This window comes from Cervus elaphus, chromosome 15 (assembly GCF_910594005.1).
Source record: "Cervus elaphus chromosome 15, mCerEla1.1, whole genome shotgun sequence".
NCBI lineage: Eukaryota > Metazoa > Chordata > Mammalia > Artiodactyla > Cervidae > Cervus > Cervus elaphus.
Genome location: NC_057829.1, coordinates 28565399 through 28590467, shown reverse-complemented (window position 1 = coordinate 28590467; position 25069 = coordinate 28565399). Strand labels below are relative to the sequence as shown.

The following is a 25069-nucleotide window of genomic DNA, read 5'->3' as shown; positions in this document are numbered from 1 at the left end:
CCTACCCTCATTCTTTCCCAGCATCGGGGTCTTTTCCAATGAGTCAGCTCTTCGCATCAGATGGCCAAAGTGTTGGAGCTTCAGCTTCAACATCAATTCTTCCAGTCAATATTCAGAGTTAATTTCCTTTAGGATTGCTTGGTTTAATCTCCTTGCTATTCAAGGGGCTCTCAAGAGTCTTCTCCAGCACCACAGTTTGAAAGCATTATTTCTTTGGTGCTCAGCCTTCTTTATGATCCAACTCTCATATCCACACATGACTACTGGAAAAACTATTGCTTTGATATATGGACCTTTATTGGCAAAGTGATATCTCTGCTTTTTATTACACTGTCTAGGTTTGTCATAGCTTTTCTTCCAAGGAGCAAGCGTTTTTTTAATTTCATGGTTGCAGTCACCGTCTGCAGTGATTTTGGAGCCTAAGAAAATAAAGTCTGTCACTGCTTCCATCTTTTTCCTTATTTGCCATCAAGTGACGAGACTGGATGCCATGATTATAGTTTTCTGAATGTTGAGTTTTAAGTCAACTTTTTCACTCTCCTCTTTCACTTTCATCAAGAGGCTCTTTAGTTCTTTGCTTTCTGCCATTAGGGTGTTGCATATCCGAAGTTATTGATATTTCTCCCAGCAATCTTGATTCCAGATTGTGCATCATCCAGCCTGGCATTTCACATGATATACTCTGTATGTAAGTTAAATAAGCAGGGTGACAAATACAGCCTTGAGGTACTCCTTTCCCAATTTGCAACCAGTCTGTTGCTCCATGTCTGATTCTAACTGTTGCTTCTTGATCTGCACACAGGTTTTTCAGGAGGCAGGCAAGGTGGTCTGGTATTCCCAACTCTCTAAGAATTTTCCACAGTTTGTTGTGATCCACACAGTCAAGGCATTAGTGTAGTAAATGAAGCAGAAGTTTTTCTGGAATTCCCTTGATTTTACTATGATCCAGCAGATGTTGGCAGCTTAATCTCTGATTCCTCTCCCTTTTCTAAATCCAGCTTGTATACGTGGAAGTTCTTGGTTCACATACTGTTGAAGCCTAGCTTGAAGGATTTTGAGCATAATCATGCTAGCTTGTAAAATTAGCATAATTGTGCAGTAGTTTGAACATTCTTTGGCATTTCCCTTCTTGGGATTGGAATGAAAACTGACCTTTTCCAGTCCTGTGGCCACTGCTGAGTTTTCCAAATTTCTGGCATATTGAGTGTAGCACTTGAACAGCATTATTTTAGGATTTGAAATAGCTCAGTTGGAAATCCATCACCTCCACTAGCTTTGTTTGTAGTAATGCTTCCTAAGGCCCACTTCACTTCATACTCTAGGATGTCTGGCCTAGGTGAATGACCACCTCATTGTGATTACCCAGGTCATTAAGACCTTCTTTGTATAGTTCTTCTGTGTATTCTTGTTACCTCTTCTTAATATCTTCTGCTTCTGTTAGATCCTTGTTGCTTCTGTCCTTTATTATGCATCTTTGCATGAAATGTTCCCTTGGTAGTTCTAATTTTCTTGAAGAGATCTCATCTTTCCCATTCTATTGTTTTCCTCTATTTCTTTGCACGGATCACTGAGGAACGCTTTCTTATCTCTCCTTGCTATTCTTTGAACCCTGGATTCAGATGGGTGTATCTTTCCTTTTCTCCTTTGCCTTTCACTTCCCTTCTTTTCTCAGCTATCTGAAAGGCCTCCTCAGACAGCCATTTTGCCTTTTTGCCTTTCTTTTTCTTGGGGATGGTTTTGGTCAGTGCTTCCCGTATGTTACGAACCGCCATCCATAGTTTTTCAGACACTCTCTCTACCAGATCTAATCCATTGGATCTATTTTTCACTTCCACTGTATAATAATAAGGGATTTGATTTAGGTCATATCTGAATGGCCTAGTGGTTTTCCCTACTTTCTTCAATTTCAGTCTGAATTTGGCAATACGGAGCTCATGATTTGAGCCACAGTCAGCTCCTGGTCCTGTTTTTGCTGACTGTATAGAGCTTCTTTATCTTTGGCTGCAAAGAATATAATCAGTCTGATTTTGGTATTGACCATCTTGGTCATGTCCATGTGTAGAGTTATTTTTTGTGTTGTTGGCAGAGGGTGTTTGCTATAACCAGTGCATTCTCTTGGCAAAATTCTATTAACCTCTGACCTGCTTCATTTTGTATTCCAAGGTCAAACTTGCCTGTTACTCCAGGTATCTCTTGACTTCCTACTTTTGCATTCAAGTCCCCTATGATGAAAAGGACATCTTTTTTTTGTTTGTTTGTTTTAGTTCTACAAGATCTTATAGGTCTTCACATAACCCTTGAACGTCATCTTCTTTGGCATTAGTGATTGGGGCATAGACTTGAATTACTGTGATATTGAGTGGTGCCTTGGAAACAGAGATCATTCTGTCACTTTTGAGACTGCATCAAAGTACTGCCTTTTGGACTCTGTTGACAACGAAGACTACTCCATCTCTTCCAAGGGATTCTTGTCTGCAGTAGTAGATATAATGGCCATCTGAATAATTTTGCCCATCCCTGTCCATTTTAGTTCACTAGGAGTTTCAAATTAGGAACTACTCATCTAATTGCTGACACTTAAAAGTAAGTGACAAAGTTTACTAGAGTGTCATTTTTAGACAAAAGAGGGAAAATGTAGGGTCCTGTATATTACATGTCACTAGATATAACCTTAGTAATTACAGGTTTTGAGTTTGCCAGCCCCCTGACATCCTATAGCGTGTAGAATGAGAACTTGTAATCACTGTTACTCAAGATAATGTGAAGGGGAAGGATACAAAGAAGCATAGAGAAAAGGGTTTTGTTTGTTGTTTGTTTTTTAAATACTGCATTAAACAAGGAGTCAAGTGAAACCAAATTTTCACTCTCCTAATCTTACCTTGACCTGATGCTTTGGGTTTCTATTATTTCTTATTTTTCCTCATCAATGCTCCTTTTCTAATACCTGAATTTCTAATGCCTGGCAAAGGAACATTATTATCTTTAGGTAGTAGTCCCTAAACTTATCTCCATAATCTTTCAGCACATTTTCTTACTAAGTAGCATTCAAATTACTGTGGTCTCTTTCCTCTGGGGTTTCAGTTCAATTAAACATTAGTGCTTAATAGGGGTCAGCTACCATGCTGGTCACAGGTGTTCGACAGTGATTAAGGTAAAAGTGGTCCCCACAAGCAGAGTTTACAGTCTGTGAAGGGGTTTCCATTGATTTAGCTTGCAGTTAGCTACTTCATCCCTAATGCTAGCAGGACACAGGCAATTTGGCAATTAGCTTATTAACTTGCAATCTCATGGCAGCAATGGATGACTCTGAGACTCAGGAATTGTTTTATTGCAGGGTAGTGCTGCTAAACGGCAACAGTCTTAACAGAAAAAACAAAACCCTGCAATTTCCTGCCCAAGGACCCATCTGACTGCTTCATATGTGTTGCACAGAAACAGAGGATGTGTGCATGAGATAAGCTCAGATTTGCTGCCAGGATTGATTGCCACAGTCAAGGACTTTTACCAGATATCCCTTTGGTTTTGTAAACAAGCCTTCCCTGGATGGTAGGATTTTTTTTTTTTTCTTATTCCTATTTTTTCCTTTTTAGTTGACTTGCTCTATCAGTTTAATTTTTTATGATGAAAAATTTCAAATATATACAAAGTAGAAAAAAACAATGACTGCCCTGCTACAATAATAGTTAACATTTCATCAGTCTTATTGCACTTATACAGCAATATGCATTTCTAACAAATGGTCTTTCTCTTTTACATAACCATATTGTTATTATACAACTATGGGAACTAGCAGTAATTCCTCAATATCATCTAATACTCATTCCATAGTTAAATTTCCCCAGTTGTTTAAAAAATTTCTTTGTATTACTGATTTGAGTCAGGATTCAAACAAGAGCCATACATTGCTTGTGGTTCAGTTCAGTTCAGTCGCTCAGTCGTGTCCGATTCTTTGCAACTCCATGGACTGCAGCACGTCAGGCCTCCCTGTCCATCACCAACTTCTGGACTTTACTCAAACTCACGTCCATCGAGTCAGTGATGTCATTCAACTATCTTATCCTATGTTGTCCCCTTCTCCCGCCTTCAATCTTTCCTAGCATCAGGGTCTTTTCCAATGAGTCAGTTCTTCACATCAGGTGGCCAAAGTATTGGAGTTGCAGCTTCAGCATCGGTCCTTCCAATGAATACTCAGGACAGATTTCCTTTAGGATGGACTGGTTGGATCTCCTCGCAGTCCAAGGGACTCTCTCAAGAGTCTTCTCCAACACCACAGTTCAAAAGCATCAATTCATCGGTGCTCAGCTTTCCTTATAGTCCAACTCTCACATCCATACGTGACTACTGGAAAAACCATAGCCTTGACTAGACGAACCTTTGTTGGCAAAGTAATGTCTCTGCTTTTTAATATGCTGTCTCAGTTGGGCATAGCTTTTATTCCAAGGAGTAAGCGTCTTTTAATTTCATGGCTGCAGTCACCATCTGCAGTGATTTTGAAGTCCCCCCAAAAAAGTCTGCCACTGTTTCCACTGTTTTCCCATCTATTTGCCATGAAGTGATGGGACCGGATGCCATGATCTTAGTTTTCCAAATGTTGAGCTTTAAGCCAACTTTTTCACTCTCCTCTCTCACTTTCATCAAGAGGCTCTTTAATTCTTTGCTTTCTGCCATAAGGGTAGTATCATCTGCATATTTGAGGTTATTGATGTTTCTCCCAGCAATCTTGATTCCAGCTTGGGCTTCCTCCAGCCCAGCATTTCTCATGATGTACTCTGCATATAAATTAAATAAGCAGGGGGACAATATACAGCCTTGACGTACTCTTTTTCCTATTTGGAACCAATCAATCTGTTGTTCCATGTCCAGTTCCAACTGTTGCTTCCTGACCTGCATACAGGTTTTTCAAGAGGCAGGTCAGGTGGTGTGGTATTCCCATCTCTTTCAGAATTTTTCACAGTTTATTGTGATCTACACAGTCAAAGGCATTGGCGTAGTCAATAAAGCAGAAATAGATGTTTTTTTCTGGGACTCTCTTGCTTTTTCGATGATCCAGCAAATGTTGGCAATTTGATCTCTGGTTCCTCTGCCTTTTCTAAAACCAGCTTGAACATCTGGAAGTTCATGGTTTAAGTATTGTTGAAGCCTAGCTTGGAGAATTTCGAGCGTTACTAGCGTGTGAGATGAGTGCCATTGTGTGGTAGTTTGAGCATTCTTTGGCATTGCCTTTCTTTGGGATTAGAAAGAAAACTGACCTTTTCCAGTCCTGTGGCCACTGCTGACTTTTCCAAAATTGCTGGCATGTTGAGGGTGGCACTTTCACAGCATTATTTTTTAGGATTTGAAATAGCTCAACTGGAATTCTATCACCTCCATTAGCTTTATTCGTAGTGATGCTTCCTAAGGCCCACTTGACTTCACATTCCAGGATGTCTGGCTCTAGGTGAGTGATCACACCATTGTGATTATCTGGGTCATGAAGATCTTTTTTGTACAGTTCTTCTGTGTATTCTTGTCACCTCTTCTTAATATCTTCTATTTCTGTTAGGTCCATACTGTTTCTGGCCTTTATTGAGCCCATCGTTGCATGAAATGTTCCCTTGGTATCTCTAATTTTCTTGAAGAGATTTCTAATCTTTCCCATTCTATTTTTTCCTCTATTTTTTTTGCACTGATCACTGAGGAAGGCTTTATCTCTCCTTGCTAGACTTTGGAACTCTGTATTCAGATGGGTATATCTTTCCTTTTCTCCTTTGCTTTTCACAGGCATTTGTAAAGCCTCCTCAGACAGCCAGTTTGTGTTTTTGCATTTCTTTTTCTTGGGGATCATCGTGATCCCTGTCTCCTGCACAATGTCATGAACCTCTGTCCATAATTCATTAGGCACTCTATCAGATGTAGCCCCTTAAATCTATTTCTCACTTCCACTGTATAATCACAAGGGATCTGATTTAGGTCACACCTGAATGGTCTAGTGGTTTTCCCCACTTTCTTCAATTAAGTCTGAATTTGACAACAAGGAGTTCATGATCTGAGCCACAGTCTGCTCCCGGTCTTGTTTTTGCTGACTGTATAGAGCTTCTCCATCTTTGGCTACAAAGAATATAATCAATCTGATTTTGGTGTTGACCATCTGGTGATGTCCATGTGTAGAGCCTTCTCTTGTGTTGCTTGTGGTTGGGTCTCTTAAATTCTTTTAATTCATAAGAATCCCTCCAACCCCCCACGTTATTTGTTGAAGAAACCCAGTCCTTTGTCCTATAGAATGTCTCACATCCTGGGTTTGGCTGACCACTTCGTGTAGTGTGTTTTAGCTTCCCTTCTCCCACATTTAATGTTAAGCCTTTGTATTTTCTTATTTTTCTAACAACACAAGTGCTATTAGAAATTAAAACAAAAATACCCTGGTGACACTGAACCAATTTAATGCTCAGGCAGGAGTGCTGAAAATAGGTCAGTTAGGAGGTGGATTAACCCAGCTGCTCTTCAGGAGAAATCTGAAATAGAACGACAATTTGAGAGCTATCAACTTATAAAAGGTAACTGAAACTGGAATTGGGGAGAATGGATGAGACCATCCATGGAAATTGGGGTCCAACATGGGACCTTGGAGAAACCTAATATAAAAACGTGGGCAGAGAATGTTGCAAAATGACTGAAAAGCACTCAAGAGATGCAGGTTATAGTCCATGGGGTTGCAAAGAATCAGATATGACTGAGTGACTGGGCATATAGTCGCCACAGCAGCTGAGGGCAGCTTCAAGGTGGGTGGATTGTTCAGTGGATGATGCATTTATAAAACATATACAAATGAAAATTTATAAAGTGGGTCATTTTATATTCAGTAGCACATGTTAACCTATGTATTTATCCTAAGGAAATAACCATATAGTGCATTTTGGAAAATAAGGAGTTTGGACTTATTGGGAAAGCAATGAATTAAAGGTTATTGGCAGTGATAAAAATGAATTACAATCCTTAATAATTTTGGTGAACTTGATTTCTGAAATCAAAGAAGTTTCACTTTTCTGTGAAATACAGATAGATTAAAAAATTCAACTTATTTTTATTTGTTTTTTTATGTGCTTACCACTACACGTTCCCAAGCAAGATACAATAGTATGTACATGTGACATGATCGGTGCCCTTTCCATTTACCATTGTCACCGTACCCACCAATTCTCACTTGTTCTGGTTGTTTGATCACAGGATTCCCTGATGAGTTGTGACATAGTTGCCCTCTACGTCTCAGTCTCCTTCCCTTTAGAGCAATGGTTTGATGAGGTCAACGGTTTGCATCAGTCACCATGAGCACTTTCTAAATAGATTGCTGGTCTAACTCCTTGTTTGATTCAGTAGGAAGCAGAGAACTTGCATTTCTGGAGATGTAAGTTGCTGTTCCAGGTACCATATTGTGAGAATCATTTTATTAATACTTTTTCAGCTCTAAGTTTATGATCCCTTTGCAAAACTGCATTACCTACACTCACGAATGAATTTAATACTCTCCGTTATTCTACAAAGTGTAACAGGATATTGTGGAATATGTAGTTACTATTTGTCTCTTAAAAATTTATTTTTATTGGAGCATAGTGGACTTACAATGGTGCTAGTTTCAGGTGTAACAGCAAAGTGAATCAGTCACACACACACATACATTCATTCTTTTCCAGATTCTTCTCTCACGTAAATTATTACAGAATATTGTGCTATACAGTAGGCCCTTACTATTAATAGTTACCTGTTTTATAAATTATAGTGTATATATGTTAACCCTAAATTCCTAATTTATTACCTCCCCCAACATATCCCCTTTGGCAATCATAAGTTTGATTTCAAGATCTGTGAGTCTATTTCTGTTTTGTAAATAAGTTCATTTTTATCACTTTTTAAAAATCAGATTTGACATATAAGTAATATCATATGATATTTTTCTCTTACTTCATTTAATATGATAATCTCTAGGTCCATCCATATTGCTGCAAATAGCATTATTTCATTCTTTTTATGGCTGAGTAATAATCCACTGTATATATGAACCATCATCTTCTTAATCTATTCCTCTACTGATGGACATTTACATTGCTTCCATGTCTTGGCTATTTTAAGCAGTGCTGCAATGAACACTGGGGTGCATGCATCTTTTCGAATTACAGTTTTCTCCAGATAAACGCCCAAGAATAGGATTGCTGGATCATATGGTAGTTCATATTTAGTTTTTAAAGGAACCTCCATACTGTGCTCCATAACAGTTGTATCAATTTACATTTCCACCAACAGTGTAGGAGGATTTCCTTTTCTCCACACCCTCTCCAACACTTACTGTTTATAGGTTTTTTGATGGCCATTCTGACTGGTGGGAGGTGATTCCTCATTGTAGTTTTGATTTGCATTTCTCTAATAATTAGTGATGTTGAGCATCTTTGAATCTTTTTGGCCATTGCCTATCTTCTTTGGAGAACGTTTAAATCTTTTGCCTGTTTTTTGATATGGTTGGTTGGTTGTTTGATATTGAGCTGCATGATCCATTTATATATTTTGGAGATTAATCCTTGTCAGTTGCTTAGTTTGCAAATGGCTTTTTTTTTGGTTAGTGGTTTCCTTTGTTGTACAAAAGTTAAGTTTAGTGAGATCCCATTTGTTTTTGTTTTTATTACTCTAGGAGGTGGATCAAAGGATACATTGCTGCAATTTATGTCAGAGAGTAGTCTATGTTTTCCTCTCTAAGAGTTTTATGCTAGCTGTCCTTACATTTAGGTCTGTGATCCATTTCAAGTTTATTTTTGTGTGTGGTGTTAGCGAGTGTTCTAATTTCATTCTTTCACATGTAGCTGTCCAGTTTTTCCAGAACCACTTACTGAAGAGACTATATTTTCTCCATTGTATATTCTTGCCTACTTTATCTTAGATTAGTTGACCATAGGGGCATGAGTGTAGTTGTTATTTGTTGAATGCAAATAACAGCTTAACATTTTCAATCTTATCTTCTTAAGCCTTACGTATCTTAGGAATGTCTGTGTTGGTAGCTGTGAGCTGGCCGGAGGCAGGACCATGGCTGTGGAGGCTCTTGGTATATCTCACACTGCACTTAATGCAGAGATTTAACACATGCTTTTCGATACACCTTCAATGGACTAGGCAATATGTGGTATCTTCCCATTTGGTAAACATTATAAATTTGATACAAACTCTTAAAATAATGGGAATTTGATCTTAGTTCATTCTTGAGCAAGTTTCTGGAGTCCAGGAGACCACACTGGGTAATCTGGTGTTCTAATACAAGGCAGACAGTTCCTGTTAATCAGGATATTAGCCTCAGTGCCTTCTGCTGGTGCTATCTGGGTTGTTGATAACTGAACTTCTGGTGGCTCTGAAAAACTAGGAAAATGTCAACCATCTTAAGTTTAGGAAGACTTCATAAAATGCCTTTTAAAAATACAGGCTCCAGGTACAAAACAATTTCCAAATTGTATTTTTATAAAGATTAATTTTAGAGGTAAAAACTTTCCCACTTTAAATCAGAAGAACACAAGTTTGTTTTTATTTCTGATTTTGGTTGATTTCCTTTAAAGAATGAGATGCTATAGTTCAAAAATTGAATAAGTATTTATTGTTCCAGAAGGTACATTGCTTTTTATACATATTTCATAAATGATACAGGATTTTACACATGTTCAATATTTTGCTATTTGTTTAAAGGACTTTTCTTCACGTTCTCCCCTCCCTAGCCTCCCACACAACCTGAAAGGATTTGCTCATTGCACTGTGCTGTTTCTTCTTAAAAACCCTGCAGTACAAACAGGATAAATGGTTTAAAAATAATTCACAGAGCTTAACAGAAATAAATGAGGGAAGGGGGTTGAACAACTTGGGGGCGGATGAGGAAGGAAGTGGGAGGAGGGGGAAGTGGAGACATGCATCCTTTCATTCCGTCATGCCAGTGGAAGGGCGGGGTGGTGGCAGGAGCAGCAGCAGCGGTCCTGGCTGGCCTTCAACCTCTGCAAGGCACCTGGAGTCTGGGTTTGTCACTTAAAGTGTTTCTCTTCATACACAATGATCCCAAAGAAGGAAGAAAAAGAGAAAGAAAACCCTTGCCACAAGGAGGAGGGATGGACCATGTGAAAGAACAAAGTGAATCAACTAGCTGTGTGGCAAGCCCCATCATCCTTTCATCCTGCCCCCACAAGTCGCTATTAATAAAAACAGGATATTAGACACAGATTCCTTTGACTCTCCAAGTGCAGATGTCATCTGGAAATACGATAGAAAATATTTTGATAAGAGTATAAGATTATTTCCTCTTTCTCTCAATTTAAGATAAGAAAAAATAGGCTGAAGAGGGTAGGTTGAAAGAAACCATAGAAATGTATTCCTATATAAAGATAAATTGCACCCTTTGAGATCCACTCACTTGATTTACAACTACTTAAGTGGTGGAGGTGGGAGGGTTCACAAACAGCATGGAAGTGTGTATCCTTCGAGATTAACAAAGCCTCCAGACAAGGCAAGGCCATCTGGGTGGCCTGGAATGCTGTCACACAAGCAGATTAACAGCAATGAAACTATTCGGGTTCTGAAATGGCTACAGAGCCATGATTTTTAGCCAATTTGTAAACCGTACATCTTCCTGATTCAGTAATATAGCTAAACACTCCCCCTCTGGCTTGAGCTGTGGAGGGAGAGATCAATGGGATAGTTAAATAAAGGAGGGAAATTTGTCTTCCTCTTAAAGATTAATTAGTAAAAAACAAAACAAAAGAAAAGAAACCTCATGCAGTGTTGCCAATGATTTCTAGATAGTGATTCAGAGCACTGAAATACATAGACATTTAAGAAGGTATGAAGGGATAATCCAAAGTGTCAATTATCAAACAGTCATAAGTTGGTTCCAATTATCATATGGATAAAATCAGTGTACCAGCAGGTGTGGGGGGTCAGAAATGGGCGCAAACGGGAGAGATTCCTGGTAACGTTGCAGAGACTGGGTCCAGTCTAAAGTAAAAGCTAATGACATGGGCTCAGACTCTGTTTGCCACCCACATATCTTGAGGTTTAGCTTTTCTGGTGGATTTACTTACTCCTATGTCAAAATTAAGAAAAGTTAAATTAAAAAAAGAAAATTAGAGTTGAGTGGGGTGCTGGTGTGTTACTGTTTTGCTGACCCTGCAAAGAAGATGCAAGAGACAAACACCCCCAGCATCAATTTTTCTTTGTGAATCTCTCAACCATATAGTGCATCATTTTCATCCAGAAACTGAGATGCTTGATTAAGACAGTATTTCACTAAGCCCTTTGAGCTTATATTCCACAAAGCGTGATCCTCATATTTAAACACTCCTTTCTTCCCTAAATTCTTTTTGTTTTTGTTTTTTAATTAAAGGTAAAAACCCTCTACCCCAACAAGGCTCCCAGCTTCCACCTGCAATGCTTTAATTAAAAAGGCCATAGTTATAAACAGGTGTTCTTTCTGCTGGGACTCAGAGGCTCTTTGCAGATCAATCTTTTTCACCAATTTGTCGGAGGGGCAGATGTACTTGTAACGGATCTCTCAGTCTCTTAAGGTCCATTTCTGCCTAAAATAGAAACAAAAGGTGAGAAAAACTGGCTAGTCAAGTTTCAATGATATTACTGTCTCCTGAGAAAAGGAAATTGTCTTTCCTCCATCATTATGAGGCAGAGAAATCATCTGAATCACTCTGAAAGTAGGAGTGCCTCAGTGGCGAAGGGTGTTAAAGGCACAGACAGTAAAGGGGTACGGAAACAGAAGCTGGTCCTGGTGGTCTCAGCTGTCAGCAGAGCCTCCAGAACAGGCTGTGCAATCAACAGGGCAGGACTCGGGACTCAAGAATGTGAGAGCATCAAATGTACCTTGATGGCATTTCTTCAGAGAAGCCCTTGCACAAACTTTTGTATGGAGCCAAAATTTATTTATTTTTGGAGCCAGAATTTAAATTATGCTGCTCAGTTCAATTCAGTCACTCAGTCATGTCCGACTCTCTGCGACCCCATGAACCACAGCACGCCAGGCCTCCCTGTCCATCACCAACTCCCAGAGTCCACCCAAAGCCATGTCCATCGAGTCGGTGATACCATGCAACCATCTCACCCTCTGTCGTCCCCTTCTCCTCCTGCCCTCAATCTTTCCCAGCATCAGGGTCTTTTCCAATGAGTCAGCTCTTTGCTCTTCAGCTCAACAGGTGGCCAAACTATTGGAGTTTCAGCTTCAACATCAGTCCTTCCAATGAACACCCAGGACTGATCTCCTTTAGGGTGGACTGGTTGGATCTCCTTGCTGTCCGATGGACTCTCAAGAGTCCTCTCCAACACCACAGTTCAAAAGCATCAATTCTTCTGTGCTCAGCTTTCCTTATAGTCCAACTCTCACATCCATACATGACTACTGGAAAAACCACAGCCTTGACTAGATGGACCTTTGTTGGCAAAGTAATGTCTCTGCTTTTTACTATGCTGTCTAGGTTGGTCATAACTTTCCTTCCAAGGAGTAAGCGTCTTTTAATTTCATGGCTGCAATCACCATCTGCAGTGATTTTGGAGCCCAGAAAAATGCTTAAGACTTTAGTTATTTGTCTAGTTGCTGTTTAAGCTTTTCTGTATGAGTAATTTTAAAAATAGGGATGTGAAGTCAACTGCAGCACTTTCAAAACTCACACATGCTTGGGCCTCACCCCCAGTGTGGAGATGGGGCTGAGGCACCTATTTTTTTAATAGCTCCAGAGACCACTCTGCTACATTCCCTCCAGTTGACAACTACCACACACAGCAACAGAAGGTAAGAATTCACTTAGGCCGAGGCAGGAAGACAAAGTAAACCTATTCAGAGCAAACCCCATCATCACAAAGGGAGAGAGAAGGTGGAGAAGGTCCAGAGAAGATAATTAAACTTTGAAGAGAAGGGAATGGTTTCCTGAGGTTTTAAAAAACCTCTAAAGTCATAAAAGACTGCCAAGAAAAGGAATGAGCATTTCTTAACCAAATCAAAGATATCAGAGTGAGGGGGAGGCATAATCAGAAATGTGAAAGAGGTAACTGTTATGAGAAATAAAATACCAATCTTTTAAAAAAGTGTCCAGTAGCTCAATAACCTCTGACTTGCACCTGGCAAAAATTTCTAGTAGTCTCTCTTTTACCTGGATTTTATTTTTGCCCCATTGCTACCACACATTTTAGGTGAGAGATCTTGGGGGTCAATTGTAGAAAGATTAAAAAAAGAGAGAAAGGTAAAAACAGACAGAAAGGTAAAGATACGAAAACTAAAAAACTAAAAATAGGTCTAAAAATTTCAATATGCTAGTGTTAACAGGATAGATGGGACACATTATCTTTTCTTGTGTTATATAATACCTGCTTGTGTTATATACAACTTCCTGGAGAGATGTATATTTTAAAACAGTCATTTCTACTGGTTGAGGAATAATTTGCATAGGAAGAAGAGGACTGGATCATTCTTTCAGAGTTTACCCATTTAAGTAGTGTGATTATAGATGATGATGCCACCACTGTACAAGATGGGGCTGGGGTTTCCTTTCATTTTTGGAAAACTTACCTGAGCAATTGCATCCTTGAGTTGATTGTATTTCTCTAGGTCAAAACGTGACTTTTTGGCTCCTTTATGGAAAAATAATAAGTATTGTCTGTCTCTGGCTTCTGGATAAACATATTCCTACAAAAATAAAAGAAAAATTAAATTATTAGTCCTTAGCACACTATCGTCACAAAATAAGCACTTACTATTGATTAGATTCAGTACACATGATTGCATATATACTACTGACATGTGCTATGTTAAATATTTATTTCTTAAAATTTTTTTATTGTGACAACACTCACAGAAGAGTACACAAAACAAAAATGTACTTCCTAAAGGATCATCATCACATAATAAACGTTAATCATCACCAGGTAATAACTGCCAGTAACTCAGAAGCCTCCTTCCTGCCCCTGTCCAGTTACTCACCCTTTCTTCCCCTGCAAAATAATCACTATCACGACTTTCGTGGTATCTGTTTTCTTGCTCTCTTTATAGTTTTCTTACTTAAAACACATCTTCCTGAGCTCTACAGATCAGTTTCACCTGGTTTTAAAATTTTACATGAACAAAAATGAAGTCAGATAGTACGCAATGTGTATGGCTACTTTCACTCACTATCATGTTTGTGATGTTCATCTTTTGTGTGTACCAGTTTCAGGTGCATTGCACAGTGATTCAGATATAGGTTATTACAAAATACTGAGTATCATTCCATGTGCTATACAGTAGGTCCCTGTTGCTTATCTGTTTTATATATAGTAGTGTGTGTATGTTAATCCCAAATTCCTAAATTATATTATTTACATGACTACCTCATATTTTATTTTATAAAATTTTGTTTATCTATTTATCTTTGGCTGTGCCGGGGCTTTGTTGCTGCATAGGCTTTTTTCTAATTGCAGAGAGCAGGGGCTACTCTCCAGTTGCAGTGTGTAGACTTCTCACTGTGGAACCTTCTCCTGCTGTGAATCACAGACTCTAGGGCACTTGGGGGCTCAGTAGTTGTGGCTCGGGGGCTCTAGAGCACAGGCTCAATAGTTGTGGTGCACAGGCTTACTTGCTTCACAGCATGTGGGATCTTCCTGAACCAGGGACTGAACTTGTGTCTCCTGTACCGGCAGGCAGATTCATAAGTCACCAGGAAAGCCCTACCTTACATTTTAAAAACCACTTTACTTGAGATACCATATAATTTACCTATTTAAGGTGTAATAGTGCTTTTTTAGCACAGTCACAGAATTGTACGATCATTACTACAGAAAATTTTAGAATATTTTCATCACCCCCCAAAGAAACCCCATACCCTTTAATATCACATCTGATCTCCCTCCATACTTCCAGTTCTAGGTTAACTACCTGTCTACTTTCTGTCTCCATAGATTTGCCTATTCTGGATATCTCATAAGTGGAATCATACAACATATAGCCTTTTGTGTCTGGCTTCTTTCAAGGCTCATCTGTTTGTTTGTTTCTTTTTTTTGTTTGTTTGTTTCATGTATCAGTACATTATTTCTTTTTATTGCCAAATAAGATCTCATTGAATGGATATGCTACATTTTATTTACCTACTTGTCAATTGATAGACATTTAGGTTTTCCCACTTTTTGGCTATTATGAATAATCTTGCTATGAACATTTGTGTACAAATTTTTATGTGGACACATGTTTTTCCTCTCTTGATGATATACAGCATTTTCATGATCACTCATGAGGCTGAGGCTTTTTCATTTCCTCTTTTATATTACTGGCCATTTGCATATCTTCTTTTAGAAGTGCCTGTGCATATCTGGACTTTCTGTCTTTTTCTTATTGGCTTGTAGGATTTGTTAATATATATGGATCCTTTGTTGGATATACATACTGCAAACATCTCCTCCCAGCTCATTCTCCCTCCTAATGGTGCTCTTCAGTAAAAAGATGTTCTTAATGTTAATACAGCCTAATTTATTATTCCTATTTTTTATGGTTAGCACTTTTTATTGTGTAAAAAGTTATTTTCTAATCCACAGTAATTAAGATATTCTTCTATATTATTATTTTCCAGGAGCTTCATCATGTTACCTTTCACATTTAGATCAACAATCCATCTGGAATTAATTTTTGTTTATAGAATAAGGATGGGGTCATTTCTTTTTTTTATATGGACAATCAATTGTCCTAGCACCATTTACCAAAAGACTTTGTCTCTGCAGTGCCATTTTTTAAAATCAAAAGTCCATTTACACTAGGACTGTTTCTACTTTTCTCTTCTGTTCCACTGGACTATTTGTCCATCCCTGAGTCACTGTCTTAATCACTGTAGTACCGTGGTGTCCTCTGTAGTAGTACTGTAGACTGCTAAAGGTGTAGTCTTCATATCTGATACAGTAAATCCTTTTATGTAGTCTTTCTTCAAGAGTTTATTGACTATTCTTAGTCTTTTTATTTCCATATAAATTTTAGAAGTAGCTTAATCAAATCTCTTCCCCCAATCCCAAACTTATCAGGATTCTAACTGGGGTTGCACTGAATCTAACAGATCAATGTGGAGAGAACCAACATTGTTACAGTATTTACTTTTCTGGTCCATGAACATGTAGTATCATTACATTTATTAAATCTCCTTTAATTTTATGCATTTCTACATAGACATCTTGTACATCTTTTGCATGATTTATTTTTAAAGGCCATTTTAAGTTGCATCTTCTTAAAAAGCTTTCATTTTCTAACCATTTGAGGTTGGCATATAGATATGTAACTCATTTATGTGCACTGACCTTGTATCCAGTAACCTTAATGAAACTCACCTATGAATTCTAATCAGTTATCTATATATGTTTTTAAAATTTTTCTATGTGCAAAATCTATGAATCATGCCAGTTGTTTTTCTTTCCAATATTTTCATCCACTGTATCTTTTTCTTGCCTTCCGCACTGGCTAGGACCAAAGGTAAAAGTGGAATGGAAGTGGTACTTTTACCCTTTTTCTAGGCAACAAAGGGACATTAAAACACTTCAAGTTCACTTATCCCCTCCAGATACATATGCTATTTTATACATATGCTATTTTTGTATGTTTTAGTTTTTTCTGTATTTTAAATTCTGTAAGAGTTTATTAGGTTTTTTTACACATTTAACATTCATTTATTATTATTTTTTGCCTGTGCTGTGTCTTTGTTGCAGAACGCAGGCTTTCTCTAGCTGTGGTGCATGGACTTCTCACTGTGGTGGCTTCTCTCGCTGCACAGGCTCTGGGGTGTGCGGGCTTCAGTAGTTGTGGCACATGGGCTCAGGAGTTGTGGTGCATGGGCTTGGCTGCCCTGTGGCATGTGGAATCTTCCTGGACCAAAGATCAAACCTGCGTCCTCTGCATTGACAGGTGGATTCTTAACCACTGGACCACCAGGGAAGTCCATTTAATATTCATTTAGATTCATTCACAGATTTACCATTTTCATTGCTCTTCATTCCTTCCTGCTTTTTTTGACTTTCCATCTGTGATAACCTTCCTCTGCCCAAAGAACAACAACCTCTAGTATTTCCTTTGTACAGATCTACAGGTGACAAGTTCTCTATTCCTTTGTCTGGAAACATCTTTATCTAACCTTTATTTTGGAAGGATATTTTTGCTGAGTATAGAATCCTAGGTTGACAGTTATTTTCTTTCAACACATTGTAGGTACCATTCTATTACCTTCTGGTGGTTGAGATTACCTTCATTTCTGTGGTTGACATGCTATCTAACAGTGACTCCTCTGAAGGCAATCCTTTCTTTTTCTTCTTTTGCTTCTCTTAAGATTTCTTCTTTGTCTTTGTCTTTTGCAATTTTACTTCTGATGTGTCTAAATGTGGGCTTCTCTTCCTTTATCTTGGTTGGTATTTGACAGAATTTTTAAATCTATAAATTAATGTCTTTCATTATTTTGGAAAACTCTCAGTCATCAGCTCTTTAAATATTGTTTGTTCCCATTCTTTTTCTCCTCTCCTTCTGAGATACTAAGAAAATTAAAAATGTATTAGGCCTTTTCACTTTATCCTTATACCTCTTACCTCCTCCTGTATTTTACATCTTTATGTCTTTCCATATTTATTTCTTCTGATTTATTTCCAGGTCACTATATCCCACTTATGTCTACTCTGCAGTTAAATCAATCCATTAAATTTGTTCTCTAGAATTTTCGTTAGTTTTTTAAAAAAGTCAAGTTATCTATTAATATTCTCAACCTTACCTTTTATCTCCCTGAATATAGTAAATATAATCATTTTAAAGGCTTTGTCTGATAAATGCAGTTACTAGATTTCCTACTGTGTTTCAAACATCTATTGTTTTTGTAGGTATTTTCTTGTGTATCTGTTTATTTTTTATTGTATGTTTAACTCTGTATTTATGCTTAGGATAATGTTATCTCCTCCCAGGGAGATTAATATTTTCTTCTGCCTGGAACCTGTGAGATTAGCACTATGGGATTTCCAGTATTCCAGGACTACTTCAATCCAATTTACAACACTGGGATGACTGAAAGAACAGGTTCTTCTATTCTACAATGGTGGCCTTTAAAATTCCAAATCAAAGCAAACGTGTTTCAACCTATTTCAGCAATCCCTGGACACGAATGTCTATGGTTTTGGTCCTTTTAGGCTATCAAGTATGGCTCAGCTTCTTGGCCTCTCAGCCTTTAATCAGTATAAATCCCCAGAGGAAAAAGGACACCTAAACACCAGACTCACCTCACTCAGACTTCTCTTCTTCTGGTCCTTGCCTGGTAATTTTTGTTATCCTGTGTGTTCTCTAGAATCTACAGGCAGATGTGTTTTATGTTTTGTTTAACTATTTTAACATTTCCTAACGAGAGCATTGTTCTGATTACCTAGTATGCCACAACTGGAAACAGAAGTAAATATTTAATTACTGAGGATGACAGACAACAAATGAACAGTAGTTGAGGGGTTTGTGGAAGCTTGTTAAAAAGACAGAATCATGATCTGGATCAAATAATATTGACCAAAGGGACAAATGCTGGATTAAACACTTGAGAGAAAGCCCTCTACTTTCACCTAAGTTGCTGTGACTAGGCTACTTACTTATCTGTGGTAAGGATATAAATGTATATACTAATTCAATTTATTCAGATCTAGTCCATGTATCCTCTCTTGGGCAACAAACATTTACTAAGCAACTGCATGCTAGACTCTATTCTAGAAACTTGGTGATTTGATAATAACTGAGAAGAAAGACATGGAGAGCTTTATTATAAAGGAAAGAGAGTCAGAGAGGGAGAGTTTGGTAGCATAGAGAACACACAAAAAATATATACTGGGGTAAGATTCTGGAAGGAGGTAATAAGATTAAGAAGAGGCAGAAGAGCTAGCCCTGATCAGGAAAATGCCACCTCTTATTTGAATTTAAGGAAATAGTATAAAAGAGTCAGTAAGGATACTATTAAACTAACAGAGTTTAGGAATTAGAAAGCTTCTATCTGTTAAGCTCAATTTTCTAGGAGAAGTAGAAGGCAAAGTTAAAGGTGGGATGAGGAGCTTGATGTGAAGTCTTGAAGTAACTAATAATTTTCTATGGGGGAAGAAAATCTAATGAGAAACACAAGCAGTTGCCCATTCCATACTATCAGATGATTTTTCTCTAGCAATGCTCAGTAGCCTGCATGTAGGGTAAATGGCTAGAATCACCCCAGATTAGGAGTTTACAGAGCACATGTAATGGAAAGACAAGGGAGTGGAGACTGAATAGATGGCAGTACGGTCTAACTGGGGCAGAAAGGGAGCAACACACGAGGAGGTGACCGAAACAAGAGAGATGCCAGGAGCCTAAAGGTCTAGGCGTACTAATTTTTATTATAAGGAGGTCCTGAGCAGTCACTGAAGTAGTTTGCTGGAATAACAGAACATAAAGCATGAATGTTGGAACTGAGATGACAAAGGGTATCAAAGGCTAGGTCAGTGTTTCTTAATCCTTTTTCATCATTACCTCAAGTTGCCTTTTTAGATATTTTCCCCTTAGCTGCCTCTTCTCCCCGAGAGGTTTTAATACCACAGATATATTGTGGTATCCATTTATCTGTTGTAATTTCCAAGATGTTTTACTCCTCAAGAACCAATTTTTGCCTCCTTGAGGGTGACATCCCTTTTGTTGAAAACACTTGGGCTAGGGTATTGAATAGTGGTTCACATGCCTGCTGAAGTAACTTTTTCTTATGGCAACTTCTTATTGTCAGGCTCCTTTTTCATATGATAGAAAGTGGTACTCAGGTCTCACTGAAATATTAGTAAAATTCAATATTCTACTTGATTTTATGATCTCAAGGAACTTGTCATCTTATAAAAATTCTTTGGAACTTAATACACTTTGGAATCTATTTAGGTTGCTAATAAATGCTTATTCAATAGTTTAAACGCTACTGAATAGGCTTTTGCTTCATCGGTGTTAATTTATGGAACTGATATGGGGAAGAATATTTTACATTCAATTTGGTCAATGTTTTCCTATTCACAAGACTAAACTGTTTACTACTGCTATTTTGCAACCAGTCACTTGGGGGCAGCAAAAATGTTGAGGAATCACAGCAGTTCAGCATTTAAACAGGACAGATAGGCACTGTTATTAGGCATGGTATGGAAATAAAAATTGGACACCTTGCTTCAAAAACTATCAGTCTAGTAGAGGGGACAAGACACTGAACAGGAATAATTATAATACAAGATAGCATAGGATGAATGAAATGAGAGGCACCATGTGCCAAAGGAATTCAGAGGAAGGAGAGATCAAAATGGGCTGCAAGGAAGTAGTCAAATATTAATGAAAAATAAGCATTTAAGTAAACCTCAGATGGTATAAGAATTTGCCTGCAAAGCGTGAGACCTGGGTTTGATCCCTGGGTCAGGAAAATCCCTTGGAGAAGGGCATGGCAACCCACTTCACTGTTCTTGCCTGGAGAACCCCTGGACAGAGAAGCCTGAAGGACTACAGTCCACAGGGTAACAAAGAGACACGACTGAGTGACTACCATTTTCACACTTTCACAAGTAAATCTTGATGACAGGTATAGATCAACAAGGAAAACCTTTCCAGTTAATAGAATGATATGAAGGAAGGAAGTGGTGGAAAACTCAGGGCATTTTGGGGAAATAGAGACCATACAGTAGGATAGTTTCAGTTCAGTTCCGTTCAGTTGCTCAGTCATGTCCAACTTTTTGCGACCCCATGGACCGCAGGACGCCAGGCCTCTCAGTCCATCACCAACTCCCGGAGTTTACGCAAACTCATGTCCACTGAGTTGGTGATGCCATCCAATCATCTCATCCTCTGTTGTCCCCTTCTCCTCCTGCCCTCAATCTTTCCCAGCATCAGGGTCTTTTCCAATGAGTCAGCTCTTCGCATGAGGTGGCCAAAGTATTGGAATTTCAGCTTCAACATCAATCCTTCCAATGAACACCCAGGACTGATCTCCTTTAGGATGGACTGGTTGGATCTCCTTGCAGTCCAAGGGACTCTCAAGAGTCTTCTCCAACACCACAGTTCAAAAGCATCAATTCTTTGGCACTCAGCTTTCTTCACAGTCCAACTCTTACATCCATACATGACTACTGGAAAAACCATAGCCTTAACTAGATGGACCTTTCTCGGCAATGTAATGTCTCTGCTTTTTAATATGCTGTCTAGGCTGGTCATAACTTTCCTTCCAAGGTGTAAGCGTCTTTTAATTTCATGGCAGCAGTCACCATCTGCAGTGATTTTGGAGCCCCCAAAAATAAAGTCAGCCACCGTTTCCCCATCTGTTTGCCATGAAGTGATGGGGTCGGATGCCATGATCTTAGTTTTCTGAATGTTGAGCTTTAAGCCAACTTTTTCACTCTCCTCTTTCACTTTCATCAAGAGGCTCTTTAGTTCTTCTTCACTTTCTGCCATAAGGGTGGTGTCATCTGCATATCTGAGGTTATTGATATTTCTCCCGGCAATCTTGATAGTCTAGAGGGCCACAGTCCTTGGAGTGTCACAAAGAGTCCAACACGACTGAGCAACTAACACATTCAAAGACTATACAGTTGACCCTTGAACAACATGGGTTTGAACTGAACAGGTCCACTTATATGTGGATTTTTTTCAATGGTAAATACTATAGCACTACATGATCCACAGTCAGGTGAATCTCCAGATGTGGGACCATGGGTATGGAGAAACAATGGATACAGAGGAATCATGGATTCGGAGGGACGACTGTAAGTTATATGTGGATTTTTTTTTTTTTTTTTACTTCACAGAGGGCTGATGTCCCTAAACCCTGAGGTTCAAGGGACAACTGTAATTTACTGTGTTTAAAATACCTAGTACATACACAGATGAGTTCAGAGGCATTTGGAAAGGACAGCAACCAGTTATGAACATTGGCTAAGGAGTCTAGATTTCAACTGATAAAAAGAACCCATTAAAGAGGTGTCTCAGTGGTTAAAAATCCACCTGCCAATGCAGGAGACGTGGGTTCAATCCCTGGGTTGGGAAGATCCTCTGGAGAAGGAAATGGCAACCCACTCCAGTTTTCTCGCCTGGGAAATCCCATGGACAGAGGAGACTGGCGGGCTACGGTTCAGGGGGTCACAAACAGTCAGACACGACTTGGAAACTAAACAACAACAAACAGATGTATGAGGGAGAGACAGGGCCGACAAAGGGGGAAAGACATGCAGACAGACATATAGACATATGCAAGCCATGCCCAGAGGGGTGGTTAGGTAAGACTGATCTGGTTGCCAGCTCTGTTCATATAGAGTGACGAACAGAGCTAAACACCAGGTTAAGCGCTAGAGACGCTGGGCAAACCAGAGCAGGACATGAGCAACGTGCTTTCTCTCTTCTGCCCACTAGACAAATTTGGGAGGCCCAGGAAGGTTAAATAACACCCCTGAGCTTTCATTTTCCCTCAAAAAAACAGGCCTATGACCATTGGTCTAATGACAACAGAAACAAAATATCTATGTTCATTCAACAGAGGCCATGTAAAAACATAAGAAGCAACTCTCAGAATTCTTTTGCCACTTAAGAAAATAGAAAAAGTTTCTCATCTGTCTCAACTATTTCAAATGATTTTTATTCAAGGGAGCCTGGATCTGTGGTTGCATCACATAAAGCAGTAATAAATCCCTCATACTTCCCATGGATTTCCAAGCTACTAAAAAAATAGCACCAACAATAACAATTAGTTCTAGATACTGATATTTAATACATGAGTCTTGGTTGTTAAAGAACAGAATAATGATTAGATATCTAATTTTCACTTCTCTTCCTTGACGTTAAAATAACAATAACAAATACTTATACTACTGATATATTCAGAAGTAACCCAGAGTTTTGTTTATTTGATTAATTTTCACCAATTCTCCATTCCAAATATTCGATAAAAACAAAAAACTACCCCATCTGACTGCTATATTTATTACACAGTACATAAAAAGCCAAGCCAACTGAGCTGAATAAGTTATCCTACAGCTGACCTCTCTTCTCCTTTGCCTTCTTATTCTCTATCTTACCATAATATTGTTATGAATTTAGCAGTTTATATGGTTCTCTTAATAGTCTGTTTTCTCCATGGGGGCCAAAGCCAGGTCTTACATATCTCTATCTCTAGCACCTAGACTAGTGCCTGATACATAATTGGCATGCATGAGCATGTGCACATATGTGTGTATATGTGAGTGACTGTGTATAAAGGATAAGTGATTTACTTAAAGGGAACTGGCCTTATAAAGAATCTGAGAGAAAAGAGAACTACTTTGACAACCAAAATTTCACTATGTCACGAAAAGTTACTTGAAAAGGAATTCTTACCTGGCGTGTCATTACAAAATATGCATACATTGCCATGGCACTTCCATAAGTGATGAAGTAGGTGACTGGCTCCATGATGTCCCAAGAATATTCCCACCAGGTAAGCCGGGCCAAAATGCCAAACTGTGTGGCCATGTAGGCAAGTCCACCCCATAGCACCAAAGTGGTCCTCTTCTCAGCTTTTCTGCTGATTTCAATTCGTACCTATAGGTCGCACATGATCGGTCAACTCTAAAGCATTTTGACATAGAACCAATTTTAAACTCTTATTTAAACTGTTCTATGTACACTTAAGAACAGGGGTTGCAATCAAGATAAAAGTTAGTCTCAATTCTAGAAAATATAGTTTGTCTTCCTAAATAGTATCTGCAGTTTTTACTGAATAATATTTTATAGGACTAACATTTTTTTAGTACACCAGTAGCTAAAAATATGGTGAAATAAGTTAGTTTCAATAGGTCTTTATCCAATCACAAGATTTTCTTTGAAAGAGGGAAATGAAAATAGGCTAATGTTCTCTCACTGTAGCATTTAAGATTTAATCCATCATTAATTTCTTACTCAAGAGGTCTACTGGGGCAAAATAGCACAGTGAGTCAGAGCATGGACTCTGTATTCAGAACAGCTGAGTTCAGGCCCTGATCTGAGAATTACCATCACTTCATTAATGAGTTGTTCTGTTAAATAAGAGAATACAGGTAAAATATGTAGGACAATTCCTGGCACAAAGTAAATATTCAGTAAAGGATGATAATTATTTTGTTATAGCTGATACATTAAAAAATGCTTTACATTTTGAAAATACAAAGTTTAAATTTCATCTCCCTTTACAATAGTTCCTCAAACATTTCTAAAGGTCTTGAATTTAATAAGAACAACCTTGAGATGTATGTTCATTACTTTTAAGGAAACAAGAAAAAAGCACAATATTAAGAGTATTTATTCTCCTCCTTAATCTCTAATATAGTCTAGTTCTTAAAGTGGAAATACTTGTATTATTATTAAAAAAAAAGGATGACACATCTTCAGTGTAAAACATTCAGCAAAGTATAAAGAAGAAAAATTATTCATAATCCCATTATTCTATTAGCATTTGGGAATATGTCCCTTCTATTTTCTTCTTTGGGTGTGTGTGTGTGTGTATGTCTGTGTGTATATATGGCTATATGTGTAATATATATTTCAATTAAAAATGGAATCATAGTATGTACTACCATGGGCTTCCCTGGTGGCTCAGTGTTAAAGAATCTGTCTGCCAATACAGGAGATGTGGGGTCGATCCCTGGGTTGGGAAGATTCCCTGGAGAAGGAAATGGCAACCCACTCCAGCATATTTGTCTGGGAAATCCCATGGACAGAGAGCCTGGTGAACTATAGTCCTGGGGATATAGTCGAAAGAGCTGGACGACTTAGTGACTAAACAATAACAAAACGCACTAATGTGTACATTATCTTACAATTTACTTTTCATAAAATATGAGTTTTCTATAGCATATTAGATCTACTGAATTGCTTTTTAACAGTTGCATGATATTCCATATAATATTAATTCTTAAGTTGGCTAAAATGATTATCCACCTCACTTAGAACCCTTCTTGATCAGCAATTATTCCAACCTTTGTCATAAAGGTAGTACGTCTGGTTAATGAGAGTATATTCAGGCCTCAAAGCTCTAGGTCCATTATCAAGGCCCAAACTATTTCTTTTAAAGTT

At 38.3% G+C, this 25069-nt stretch overlaps 1 protein-coding gene across 1 annotated transcript in view; it reads right to left on the bottom strand.

Moving 5' to 3' along the window:
* Positions 1-9581: 9581 nt before the first annotated feature.
* MCU (mitochondrial calcium uniporter) overlaps positions 9582-25069 on the bottom strand; it is a 206310-nt gene continuing 190822 nt past the window's right edge. Inside the window, exons 6-8 of the mRNA XM_043925016.1 lie at positions 23357-23560; positions 13559-13675; positions 9582-11567 (exon numbers count right to left, since the gene is read on the bottom strand). Of these exons, the coding sequence (XP_043780951.1) occupies positions 11490-11567; positions 13559-13675; positions 23357-23560 (399 nt within the window). The 3' untranslated portion in view covers positions 9582-11489. The remainder of the gene's footprint in view (positions 11568-13558; positions 13676-23356; positions 23561-25069) is intronic.